This window comes from Malus sylvestris, chromosome 11 (genome assembly GCF_916048215.2).
Source record: "Malus sylvestris chromosome 11, drMalSylv7.2, whole genome shotgun sequence".
Lineage (NCBI taxonomy): Eukaryota > Viridiplantae > Streptophyta > Magnoliopsida > Rosales > Rosaceae > Malus > Malus sylvestris.
In genome coordinates, this window is record NC_062270.1 from 27564051 (window position 1) to 27578353 (window position 14303).

The 14303-nt window shown below is 37.0% G+C and overlaps 2 protein-coding genes across 2 annotated transcripts; one reads left to right on the forward strand and one right to left on the reverse strand.

The window, feature by feature from the left end:
* Window positions 1–2881: 2881 nt before the first annotated feature.
* LOC126589709 (ABC transporter C family member 3-like) lies at window positions 2882–8699 on the forward strand. The gene is made up of 10 exons (XM_050255088.1): window positions 2882–5324; window positions 5477–5563; window positions 5669–6316; window positions 6421–6585; window positions 6830–7124; window positions 7229–7443; window positions 7522–7827; window positions 7941–8004; window positions 8097–8336; window positions 8420–8699. Exons 1-10 carry the CDS (start codon window positions 2907–2909, stop codon window positions 8527–8529), a joined length of 4548 nt encoding a protein of 1515 aa, XP_050111045.1. The 5' UTR covers window positions 2882–2906; the 3' UTR covers window positions 8530–8699.
* A 757-nt stretch (window positions 8700–9456) lies between these two features.
* LOC126589721 (retinoblastoma-related protein-like) lies at window positions 9457–11811 on the reverse strand. Its single transcript, XM_050255105.1, has 5 exons — window positions 11726–11811; window positions 11290–11333; window positions 10692–10795; window positions 10405–10540; window positions 9457–10090 (listed from the first exon to the last, which is right to left on the reverse strand). Exons 3-5 carry the CDS (start codon window positions 10777–10779, stop codon window positions 10057–10059), a joined length of 258 nt encoding a protein of 85 aa, XP_050111062.1. The 5' UTR covers window positions 10780–10795; window positions 11290–11333; window positions 11726–11811; the 3' UTR covers window positions 9457–10056.
* Between the last annotated feature and the right edge of the window lie 2492 nt (window positions 11812–14303).

Sequence of the window (14303 nt, forward strand, 5' to 3'; positions counted from 1 at the left end):
CGTCAACTTCAGCGGCGAGTGTTATAGAAACGGTTAAGGAATTCCCTTTCAAGCTGATCCTAGTTTTTTATAGACTCGGGCTCAAGGTCAGTCTACCAGTAAAAAAAGTTACCTTTTAGTGAGCGCATGAACTGCTTAATGAGGTAGTTTCCCTCCGTCCCAACATTGTTGCAAGTTTCGATGAAATACGCAATATGTTGTTTAGGATTGCCCTTTCCATCGAATTGCATGAACTTTGGCGGCCAATAACCCCTTAACATCCTCAAGGTGTCTATCTTTTTGGAGTAGGGCTTTGAGTACAACACGGATTTATACGAGCTCTCTTGGTACTGCGCCTTGATGGTGCTAGTGATCATCTCCTGCAGCTGCTGGATAAAGAGAGATCTCATGAACGTTGTTGCTTAGTCCAGCTTCTCTTCTGCTTTCTCCACCAGAGGTTCTTCCATTTTGTTGGTTTCCTCCTTTGGTGGATTAACCTTCGAGTCAGCTTTGTCGTCGTCCTGCGCCTCCAGACGGTTGGCGAACGTAGCATCCCACACCATATGCTCACCTTGGATCCAAGTTAGGTGCACAGGCTTGTCATACATACCACTTTAGGTGGTTCCGACTCGTAGGTGACCCGCGGTCATTCGCACAGTCTTCACGTGATCGTAGCACTAAAGCATATTTATTTTACACATAGTCTTGTCGTACAAATCACCTTAGGTGGTTTCGACTTGTGTGCAGGATTTGATATGATTGAGATTGGTTATGAGCTATATACTCAGCCACGCATGTGACGTTAGGTGGATCCGGCTGATATGATATCTGGCATTGATATATTTTAACTGGATTACTTATAGCATTTCATTGAGATACTTTCCCATGGTATATTTCTATGGATTTTCCTTCAGATCATGATTTCTGTTATAGCATATATTAATTTCTAGGAAATTATATAGGTTTTATGGAGAGGGGTTAGAACTTTTGAGAAATGAAATGAAAAGCTTTGTTTTTGCCCACTCACACTTTATGTTTTGCGCCCCTCCAGGTTTTGGGTAGAAGTGCTTTGGTGGCTCACGGGGATTTCGACGGTGGTTCTGACAGAACATCATAAACATAGGATCACCCTTGGGTGTTGTATAATTAGTACTTGTCTTGCTTGACTGCACTTAGGCTATTTATGCTCTGGTTGTGTATTTCACACTTAATTTTGCACTAGCACTTCCTCCTAGCTAGTATTGCTGGTAACTTGGTCTTTATTTATTCGTATTTCTTTATATCTCTATTGCTTCCGCACTATGCACATGGCTACGTCACCCTCATGTGACGATCAGCATGCCTTGATTTAGGTCGGGGTGTGTCAGTCTGTTATAACTATAGGTATTAAACTATTCTCTAAAGAAATCAAATTTAATTTTGTTTTACTTATAAATAATATTACTAAAAAAATAAAGAAAAATGCTAAGGAGATTTTCTTAAAGTGGAATTCTTCATATACTCTCTCTCTGCCACCTCATCCTTGTACACAATTTTTCGTGTCACCATCATAAAACAATGTGTCAAAAAATGAAATGATGGAAAGTCTATGGAGAGTCCTAATTTGAGAGAGTCTCCTTAGCATTTCTCAAATGTTGGACTCTTTATGGACTCTCTGACACCTCATCTTCTTAGCACAATTTTCCTGTCAACATTATAAAACATTGTGCAAAAAAAAAAAAGTAGCAGAGAGTCCATGAAGAATCCAACTTTGAGGAGTTTCCTTAGCATTTCTCAAACTTAAAAAGTTTAAAGGTGTTAACAACTTCGTCCAAAAAGGGGGACATACCACTTCAAACCTATGGGAATTCAAAAAATGCATCAAAATTCAACATGGAATTTAATTATTAAAGAGATGGACCAAAGATCCACTCTAATAATATCAATATTGTCCACAACTTGATAATTATCACCTGCATAATCCGTCGGGTGAGGTTTTATCATAAGAGACCTCAATGCTAATTGGAGAAGAGTTAAGATATTTAAACTATTCTTTTTTCAAAGATACGGTCAATATGCAATATTTCAACAATTTGGAATTTGATGTCCCACTTGACAAGCTTTTTCCAATACTTTAGTCAAAACATGTGTTCGAAATTAAGTGAACTTTTTGTGAACTTGAAATTAAGTCCGAGGGTGATGCTCGTCGAAGATTCAAACTTGTCAGCTTTCTTGCTTTGAAAACAAACCACAAAAGTCTAAGGTCTCGTAAATAGAATAAGTAATGAACTGACTTAAGAGTGATTAGAAAAGAGATAACCCCACCATAATCTCATCATCATGTGTGTTTTTATGGAATAATTAATCCTTCCAAAACAATTAGGATAACCAATCAACCACTTCGACCTTGCCACTCCAAACCCAAGATTTGACGCTTAAGACACACCATAGTGCAAAGGCAACGATGTTAATTGAAAGTTAAGAAATGCTAAGGAGACTCTCTTAAAGTAGAACTCTTCATAAACTCTCTGTAGCTTACTGTTTAACGTTAATTTTCATGTCAACATTATAAAACAGTGTGCAAAAAAATAAGGTGGCAGAAAGTTAATGTAGAATCTCACTTTGAAGAGTCTCTTTAGCATTTCTCTTGAATGTTTTGACAAAAATAACCAACTTACAAATTACAAATTTAATAAACAACTTACCAATAACAATTTAATCAACAAATCATAATGATAATAATTACTTGACAAAGTGATCTTCGTCACGTGAAAGCCTCTCTAGTGGGAGTCCCTAAACAAGGACATTCATTCGAAATGCTCTGAGTCTTGGGCACTACGTTAGCCACCGCCCCAGGAAAATTCAACTTTGACATTTCTCTCCACTCTCACACCTCTCTCCCCCCTATATAAACAACACTAAAAAATCTTCGTCCAATAACAAAATTCATGGAGTTTATTGGTTCATCAAACCACGGTACTCTCTCAACCTTCTTCTCACACTACGCATCACTGATGCATCCAGGCACCCATTTTCTGCTCAAACCAGTTTTTATACGTGGGTTTTCTGGTTCATTACACATAGTGTTGGTATTTGTGTTGTTCTTCTCTTGGTTGTGGAGGAAATTCAAGGGGGGTGATGGAGGAGGAGGAGAGGCTCCGAAACAGAGGTTTTCGAATAGTCAAAATTCGTACTACAAGCAGGCTTTAATTTGTGCTTTCTGTGTTTCTGGCTTTAGTCTTGTTTTTTGTTTATTGGACTACTTTTGTTGGCACAAAAATGGTTGGTCTGATGAAAAAGTAGTGACCCTTTTGGATTTAGCTGTTAGAACGCTCTCTTGGGGTGCAGTTTGTGTTTATTTGCATACCCAATTCTCCAATTCTGCTGAATCCATTAAGTTCCCAAACTTTCTGAGAGTTTGGTGGGGTTTCTATTTCTCTATTTCTTGCTATTCCCTTGTCATTGACATTGTTCTTCACAAGGACCGTGTTTCGTTGCCTGTTAAATCTTTGATTTTCGATGTTGTCTGTGTTCTTTCGGGTTTGTTTTTCATGTATGTGGGGTTTTTGGGGAAGAAAGAGGGCAGAGATTCTGTTCTTGAGGAACCCCTTTTGAACGGTAATCGTAGTACTGGTGTAGGTAATGATAGAGAGTCAAATAAGTCGAGAGGGGGAACAAATGTTAACCCTTATTCTAACGCTGGAATTTTCAGCATTCTTACTTTTGCTTGGATGGGTCCTCTAATTGCGGCTGGCAATAAGAAGGCGTTAGACCTTGAGGATGTTCCTGAACTAGATAAGGTTGACAGTGTATTTGGGTCCTATCCTCGTTTTAAAAGTAGGCTTCATGTGGGGTGTGGTGGGAGCGGCAGAGTTACCACACTTCATCTGGTGAAGGCATTAATCTTCTCAGCCTGGAAAGAGATTCTCTTGACCGCTTCATTTGGGATTTTTTACACAATGGCGTCTTTTGTCGGTCCATATCTGATCGACACACTTGTTCAATACCTCTATGGGCGACGGCAGTTCAAAAATGAAGGCTATGTTTTGGTTTCTGCATTTTTGTTTGCAAAGCTCGTGGAGTGCCTCACTCAAAGGCACTGGTTTTTTAAGACGCAACAGGCAGGAGTAAGAATCAGAGCAGTACTTGTTACAGCCATCTACAACAAGGGTTTGACCTTGTCATGCCAGTCCAAGCAGGGCCACACAAGCGGTGAGATTATCAATTTTATGACTGTCGATGCTGAGAGGATCGGTGACTTCATTTGGTACATGCACTATCCATGGATCATCCTTGTACAAGTTGGCTTCGCCCTAGTGATTTTGTACATAAATCTTGGTCTTGCAGCTATCGCAACATTGATTGCAACGATAATTGTTATGTTGGCAAATGTTCCCCTAGGGTCCTTGCAGAAGAAGTTTCAGGACAAGTTAATGAAGTCAAAAGATAAAAGGATGAAGGCAACATCTGAGATCTTGAGGAACATGAGAATTCTCAAGCTTCAAGCATGGGAGATGAAGTTTCTCTCTAAAATTAATGAGCTCCGGAAGTCAGAGGCAGGATGGTTACGAAAGTTTGTTTACACTTGGGCCATGACCTCATTTGTCTTCTGGGGTGCCCCAACATTTGTGTCTGTGGTCACTTTTGTTTCTTGCACGCTTTTGGGAATCCCACTCGAATCCGGGAAGATCTTATCTGCACTTGCAACGTTCAGGATTCTTCAAGAGCCTATTTACTGTCTTCCAGATACAATTTCAATGATAGCACAAACTAAGGTATCTCTTGATAGAATTGCATCATTCCTTTGTCTTGATGACTTGCAGCCGGATGTTATAGAGAACATCCCAAGAGGTAGTTCTGATACAGCAGTTGAGATAGTCGATGGGAATTTCTCTTGGGATTTATCTTCCCCTAATCCAACATTGAAGGATATAAATTTCAAACTGAGCCGTGGTATGAGAGTTGCTGTTTGTGGTACTGTTGGCTCGGGCAAGTCGAGCTTACTTTCTTGCATTCTGGGAGAAGTTCCAAAGATATCTGGGACTCTAAAGTTGTGTGGGACCAAGGCCTATGTTTCTCAGTCACCATGGATACAGAGTGGAAAAATAGAAGAAAACATATTGTTTGGTAAACAGATGGACAGAGAAAGTTATGAGAGGGTTCTAGAAGCGTGTTCGTTAAAGAAGGACCTGGAAGTTCTATCGTTTGGTGATCAGACGGTTATAGGGGAGAGAGGAATCAATTTAAGTGGCGGGCAGAAGCAAAGAATACAAATTGCACGTGCCATGTACCAAGATGCTGATATTTATCTGTTTGATGATCCTTTTAGTGCCGTTGATGCTCATACAGGATCCCACCTTTTTAAGGTATTTCATTTCTCTATTCTAGTATGATGCCATATGTAATAAACTGAATCTTCAAAGTTATTTGCATCATTGAACTATTGACATATGCATCGATATTATTCTTTTCTTTGACACTTCACGACTGATTTATTTACTTGACAATTCCACAACAGGAATGCTTGCTAGGCCTGTTGAGTTCGAAAACAGTAATTTATGTCACTCATCAAGTGGAGTTCTTGCCGGCTGCTGATCTTATATTGGTAAACTACCCACAGAGCTTTTTTTTCTTTTTTGAAATTCCAATTCATAATACGTGATACTATCTACTTGGTATATGTCCACTCAAAGTTACTCCTTGTCATCAGGTCATGAAGGATGGAAGGATTACTCAAGCTGGAAAGTTCAATGATATTCTTAATTCCGGAACTGATTTTGAGGAACTTGTGGGAGCGCATGAGGAAGCTTTGTCCGCACTTAATTCTGTAGAAGAGGGGCCTGCTGAAAAAATAAATGTTAGCAAAGAAGAAGGAAATTCGGCTAGTACTGATGGGGTTGTCCAAAAAAAAGAAAGCAGTGATGTTCAAAATAGTAAAACAGATGATGTAGGTGAGCTAAAGGGGCAGATTGTTCAAGAAGAAGAGAGAGAGAAAGGTAGAGTTGGGTTTTCAGTGTACTGGAAGTATATCACCACAGCTTACGGAGGAGCTCTTGTGCCTTTTATATTGCTTGGACAAATTCTGTTTCAGATCCTTCAAATTGGAAGCAATTACTGGATGGCTTGGGCAACTCCCGTGTCTGAGGATGCGAAACCTGCGGTTACAAGCTCTACAATGATAATTGTGTACGTTGCTTTGGCTATTGGAAGTTCTTTTTGTGTTCTCTTCAGATCCATGTTTCTTGCAACAGCTGGGTACAAGACAGCAACTATACTCTTTAGTAAAATGCACCATTGCATTTTCCGTGCTCCAATGTCTTTTTTTGATTCGACTCCAAGTGGACGAATCCTAAACAGAGTAAGCGAAATATATTTCTAATATCATGCCTGACTGGTGGTTCAAAGCAAAATATATTTCTAAAATCAGTATTCGAATCAATGTTGCTAAATAATTTCTTGCAGGCTTCTACTGACCAAAATGTTGTGGACATGAACATGTCGATTCAACTTGGGGCCCTTGCTAACTCAACGATCCAGCTTGTAGGAATTATTGCAGTGATGTCACAGGTTGCATGGCAGGTTTTCATCATTTTTATCCCCGTGGTTGCAATCTGTATCTGGTATCAGGTAATTCTTCTCACTTTGTCCGAATGCTCCTATCTTATAGGTAGGTCAACTTATCACATGAATTCAACTGGAAAATACTTCAGTTTTAATTCTTATGTTGTTGATGCTCTGTTGATGCTCTTTATTCATACCTATACATGCTTGAACTTGGCTTCCTTAGTGACGCAAAAGTTTACTCCTGTTACAGCCCGGAATATATAAGAATCATGTTAAATAAAATGCTCACGAATTTATATTGATGCAGCAATACTACATTCCTTCAGCAAGAGAACTAGCACGGTTGGTTGGAGTATGCAAATCTCCAGTGATACAACATTTTGCCGAAACAATTTCCGGGTCAACAACTATTAGAAGCTTCGATCAAGAATCAAGATTCAGGGATACAAATATGAAATTGAACGATAGTTTTGGTCGGCCTAAGTTCCATACTGCAGCTGCAATGGAATGGCTATGTTTTCGCTTGGATATGTTGTCATCTATCACGTTTGGATTTTCTTTGATTTTCTTGATCTCTATTCCAGCGGGGGTAATTGATCCAGGCAAGTGATATTCATCTTTTGTTTTACTGATTATTCTTGAAATAATTGTTTGCAAATCTATAAATTCTCTTTTTCTTATTTGGTTTGCATTTTTTACCCAAAAGGCATTGCGGGATTGGCTGTCACATATGGACTAAATCTAAACATGTTGCAAGCTCGGTGTATATGGAATCTTTGCAATGTAGAGAACAGAATAATATCAGTGGAGAGATTACTACAGTACACTAATATTCCCAGTGAACCTCCTCATGTAATAGAATCCAATCAGCCGGATCGTTCTTGGCCATTACATGGAGAAGTTGATATCCGTGATCTTCAGGTACCTTCTGTACTGGTTTATTTCTTCATACGATATAGGATCAGTCATGTTTATGACTGTTATTTCATGTTTATGTAGGTTCGCTATGCTCCACACATGCCACTTGTGTTGCGGGGTCTCACATGTACCTTTCCTGGGGGAATGAAAACTGGGATTGTGGGGAGAACTGGCAGTGGCAAATCAACTCTCATACAGACCCTTTTCCGGATTGTGAATCCTTCTGCCGGCCAGATTTTGATAGATGGTATTGATATCTGTTCAATTGGACTGCATGACTTGAGGTCTAGGCTGAGCATTATCCCTCAGGACCCAACCATGTTTGAAGGGACTGTAAGAAGCAATCTGGACCCGCTTGAAGAGTACACGGACGAACAAATTTGGGAGGTTGGTTGGTTACATTGATGATAGGAATTTTGTTCCCTCTAAATGTTCTTCTGTATCTGATTTTTCAGTTCCAAATTGGAGTCACTCGTTAACATGTCTTTTATTTGTTTTAGGCCCTCGAAAAGTGCCAACTTGGAGATGAAGTTAGGAAAAAGGAAGGAAAGCTGGATTCCACAGGTTTTTTCTTAATTTAGAGGCTATATAGATGCTCTCAATTTCGTGCTATGTCATGGAAATTATTCGTGCTTATGTTTCGAGAATTGCTGCAGTTAGCGAGAACGGAGAGAACTGGAGTATGGGTCAGAGACAGCTGGTCTGCCTTGGCCGTGTGCTCCTGAAGAAAAGTAAGGTTTTGGTGCTTGATGAAGCTACTGCATCGGTTGATACGGCTACAGATAATCTAATCCAGCAGACCCTTCGACAACACTTTACTGACTGCACAGTCATTACTATTGCGCATCGTATAACTTCTGTTCTTGACAGTGACATGGTTCTGCTTCTAAGTCACGGTTAGTATTGCCATATGAATCCATCCAACATTCCTAATGATCCCCTTTGTTTTTACTTTAACATATTTTTGATCGTGTTGCAGGGCTTATTGAGGAATATAATTCTCCAGCAAGATTGCTGGAAAACAAATCATCGTCCTTCGCTCAGCTCGTGGCAGAGTACACAACGAGATCGAATTCTAGTTACGAGTAGTTTGAATGACAATTAACAGTCCAAATCTTCACTGTGCACCAGTCAACTGGGTAACTGTTTTGATAATGTCGAAAATAATTGGTGAGTATGGTCTTACTCAACCATCAGAGTCGGATGATCAAGCTGCAGCTTGCAAGTGTATTTTTATATGCTATATTTTTTGTTACAAACTAGCATAAATGCCCGCGCGTTGCTGCGGGACTTCAATGCACCAACCTTAACCATATGAATAAGACATTTAACCTAAAAAAAAAATTCAACATAATCATGAACGAACAAAAGGGATAGATGAGTGAAAGATGTCGGTAAGATGAGCAATTCAACTTTTATATATATTCAACCAAGCTGATTATAAAAGATACAGTTGCAAAAAAATGCTCTGTTTCTTGAGAAACAGAAGCAACATGCATTTAACACTTATATTGCTCTTCAAGTTAAGATGGCAAAATATATGTCATGCAAGCCAGACACGTGTTTTAACAGTTAAACAAAAAAGCTTAAAAAGTGTGTTGTTCTTGTTTTAGAAGCCAATCTTTCAAGCAATAATGTATGGATTAATGTAAAATATCTAAGATCCTATTTGTTTTTTTTTTTTACTGATGCTTCAACATCATCCACCCGATTCATATCACATCCATAGATACATGAGAACGCTTATTCCCACCACCATTGCATTGTTACTTTAATAAATGGATCCTTTTCGATAATCTCAGGTCATCGGATCTCAGTACAGAAAAGGGCCAAATATTTTTTAGGTTCAAAACAAATGCAAATGCCATTACAATAGCACTAACCCTTCTTAATTTTCGACACCGCAATCCTCCTAACTCAACTTAATAAGTAACAGTCTAATTCTTTCTTAGCCAAAACTAAGCCGAAAATTGTCAATCCCATAACCGACATAGAATAAAGATGAATTCAAAACTCTAAATAAATGTAAGTTCTCATATATAAATTCTGTCTCCAAGGTAATTTTCTTACTCTGAAAACTTTGATCCACAAAACCAAATTACATTTTTCAGCAAAAAAGACCACTTAAACAAACCAAATACAATATACAAACACATCTATTCAATTTAGCTTGATTTACATCATCAAAAGTTCATTCAAACAACTAAAAGGGCACAAATAAAAAAATTGAAAAACCAACCTTTTTCAAATAGCAACTGTTTCCCAATTCTTAGAACAAAATGCTATCATCTTTTGAACCATACAACTTTCATACAATCATAAATCATCAAACCCCTTCATACCATCAAGTTTGTACAAAAATATAAATATTAAAAACCAAATCCCAAACTTAAAAGCCAAAATTAAAATTAGTAAATAAATTGGGAATGTTTTGACGATGGATGATTACGTTATTAGGAGCGTCATAATTAGATGAAATATGTGTGGTCTGCTCTGATTGACTAAAAAAAGAGAGTACCATTGGGGATGGAAGGAGGGGCACACTGACTGGACCCAATAGAATTGCAAAAATGTATTCACAATTCGCAAAAGAAAGAACTCACTTGCTTAACAGGCTCAAGCACACAAAATTTTCCTGCAACTCTTTTGCCTGAAAAATTAAGAACTCAAATCATGAGTATAGGATTGAGTAACTCCAAGAAAAAAGAACGCTGGAATACATAAAAACACGGCTAATTCAAGCATAAACTATCAATGAAAAATTAATACATCAAGTTTGTTTTCCCAATCTACACCATAAATATTTCTCAAAATTGAACCAACCTTGAACACAAACTAAGAAAACTCCTTGGAAAAATCTATGATGCTGTAAAACACCCCAATAAGTAGAAGAAAATAAGATGCCAAGAATTCATGAGCAGATAATTATAAGCTAAAGGAAAGAAAGGAGACTGGGAAACATACTTCAGCTTTGCAGCTCTCAAAATTTGGAAGAGAGAAAATCCATTATCATCAGAACTCTTCTGTGAATTATCCGAATTCTTGTCGCTCAAAGATTTTACAGAGTACAGAACAAAAGCAAACCAGAATTGTTTTGCTTCTTCAAGCAGCACATAGAAATGCATTTAAATTAGACCAAATCCATATTAAAGCAAGTGTTCCAGCAAAAGGATTCTAAAAGAACACCTCAAACATTATTTCATTGTACCATTATTAATATGACTATAGAATGGAGAAACAACAATACCTACTATTCCGTTGCCAATGGCTGATGCATTTGATATTAACAGATCTTGGTTTCTTTGAACAGATTTGCAGCTTGCTTGTAAGAGTTCTCATCCATTGACAATACTTTCTGTAATCAAAACCATATAAATCCACAGAAACTAAAATCAAGAAATGACAACATAAACAAAAAAGAAATTCAAAAAGTAAATAGAAGTAGTTTATAAACTATACTTTACAAACAAAATGACATTTACAATAAGAAAGAACAAAACAATAAATTCGATCACAATCGAAAGGGGGCAAAGAGTGGCAACCTTGCACAATTCCATGTAAGTATACAAACTAAAGGTCATTTATCAAACAAACTCATATAACCAACATACAATTACATATATCCTTGGCTTCTATGGAAATAAAAAATACTTGTACTATATTAATGGCCCTCTTTAAAAAATTTGACAATAAGCAGCTCAACAGCTGCATTGATAATAACAAAAAAAAAGTGCACAGCACTACTATACACTTTTTTATACTGAAAGACTAAAAAACTGAGGAAATTAAACCTTATTTGAAGATGGAACACGTTTGCATTTCACAGAACCAACTAACAAACGAACTCACCTTATTTGATCAGAAGTTTGAGTCGATTGCTCCAAATCGTTCTCCTACCAAAAACAAAAACAAACACCCAAAATAAGGAGCTATGTTGGTTCCCAAACATTAACAATTGTTTCACTGGTATCTTTCATCAAACAGGTGGTGATCGCTGCTACTACAAAGGATTGAAGATTAAGTATTTGCAAATTGACCACAAAAATAACAAAACCGCATCAAAATCCCAATTTTCAATCCCACTGAGCAAAAACTAATATGTTAAAGTCGTACCCAGTGCACAAGGCTCCCGCTTTATGCAGGGTCTGGAAGAGGTGAATGTCGGCTAGCCTTACCCCCATTTATGGAGAGGCTGCTCCCAAGTCTCGAACCCGAGACCTACCGCTCATGGGCGAAGGCCCATTTAAGCAAAAACTAATATGTTAAAATAGGAAAAATTTCTTACTATTTCAATATATCCAGAAAAATGGTTCCTTTGGCTTATGAACCTGACATGGACACATGCAACTCCCCTATAGAAATAAAAAAATAAAAAAAACCACCACCTGAAATACTAAAAGGAAATAATTAGACCCAATGCTATCTGATGAATTTCCATCAAATTGAACTGGGCTTCAAATAGATCGGCTGAAATTAAAAATGCATTCAAATACATGAACAAAATATTAAACAACAAAAATTCAAGAGAATTCAACTTTGCAATAAATTGTGGATCCCAGAACAAAATAATTATCCCTTTGTTTATTTCCTTAGCTAGCCACCATACTATAAAAATTCCTCAATCTCTTGTATCTCACAAAGAGAATCATATGCATGTCCATCTCAGCTCATAAAAACGAAAGAAAATAGTAGGGTTTCTTAGTTTCTCACCCAAATCCACCAATTTGAATCGAATCTCAGCAACCCAGCTTGAAATCCATCTCAAATCACCTCCACAAACACAATTCTAAACATACATTAAGACGAATCAAATAAAAACTAAAATTCAAAATTTGGAAAATTCTAACTTTGATATGCTATCGCTACTTGTGTTCATTAAATTTGATGGCACTGTCAGTGAAAAGGTAACTTTAGGGCTACTAATATGTTTACTAAACGGCAAGGAAATCAATTCAGTGGGATGAATGGTCCCATATCACAAAACATACTAATTAGAATACGGTTACTTGGTGATCTCCTCATCGTTGAAATTGCAACAGGAGATAATCTACTATTAACTCAAAACAACTTTGAAATTGAAACGTGATATAAAAGTATTTCTTGTACATGCAACCAACAGGTCTCCAGAAAATTAAGGATAAATTGAAAATCAACTATTCGTATCGAGATGTTCAATCAAATCGAAGAAAATTCACAGCAAAACGGAAAATGAAAACAGAAACTCACTTGGAATCAGCTTTTCTGGGAGCATCAAACCTGCAAACAAAACAGAAGTCAGATGGAGGAAAATAAAGATTAAGAAAATACCCAGGAGGAGCCTGGGGGTAGATTATATGTTCACATATGTATTCACAACAACAAAAACCCAAACCCAATTTATACAATCAAAATTTGCAGCAGACGAAACTAAAAACCATAGAACCAAAAGATAAAAAACAAACTGACCCCAGAGGCTAGGTATGCTTCCTTTTTCATTTCTTCTTCCCCACCCCCAATTGGTTTTTGTTTCTCGTGAAGCTCACTCCGCACCCCATCCCCCAATTCTTTGCAGCTTCCCCATCTCTTTTCTCCATCGTCTTCCTCTTCCCTTCTGATTTTTCTTCTCCTTTGATATTGGTTGCTGCTCAAGACCTACACCAAGAACAAAGACACAAAAATTGTTATTCACATATTATCTTTCACAGTTTCACGGATCCATCCTATTTGGACTTAATAAAGATAAAGGTGAAGATCTATACCTTTTTATTTTCTCGGATCTGAAATTTTTGAGAGCCCCTTCCTCCTTTTCTTTAGTCTAGACAACGGATTGAGAAGCCCATTACCCATTAATTAACCCCAAAAAATGCAAAGAAGAAGGAAAAAAAAAAACAAAAGAATAAATATATAACACACATAATAAAATAATGCAATAAATATTTAATATAAACAAATCAACCATATTGAAATTTCAATTTGAACAGAACTATATATAAACCTAGTATTAACATTTAGTCCGATCTAAGAAAACGCAAGCAAAACAGCCAGCAAAAAATCAAAGTTAATTATTCAAAAACCTTAAATCAGTTACCTTTCATACAGAAGATCTTGGAAGACAAACATAGATGCACCAAATACCAAGAAGAAAAGGTTTTCAAACCCTGCAAAAAAGAAAATCACTATTTATCATCAACTACATTGCATAGGATCTAATATGCAAACACTACAATTATGTTTAAAATGTGAAGCTTTACAAAAAAATTTAAGCTAATCAGTTACACAGCCAAATCAAATTATATGAAATTCCAGCATAATACAACCAAATAGAACACAAATGGACCATAAAAAATACGAAATATGTATCAATCATTGTTCATAATTTTGGTTATACTATAATTGTAATTAAATTCAATATGTTTGTTTACTTCTTATACTCATCCAACCTGTTCATGACCTATTTAATAGTTGTCTTGAAAGACAACACACAAAGACGACCTGGCAATAGCAAAATCAAACACAAAAACACAAACTCTCATCTTTTGGATTACTTATTACCTATTTCATAGTCCCTCATTTCCTTCGACCCCATAACAGAATAACCCAAACTCTGTCTAACTTTCTGAAAAGTTGTAGGAAGCAATCATGGCTGATGTTGCCGATTCAGACTTAATGACATAGTGATTAAGAAATACAGTCTAAAACCCCTGAAAGACTCTTTGATTGCCAATTTTTGACAAACCATGTACTTGATTTTCTCCTCTGGTTCGAAAACTGAAAGCCAAAAAATTAACAACCAAATTCGGTAAAGTAACAAACCACAACGAAAACTCAAATATTTGGCTTCTGGGTAGTTGAGAAAAAGTGAGATTTAATTACTTGTGGAAGGT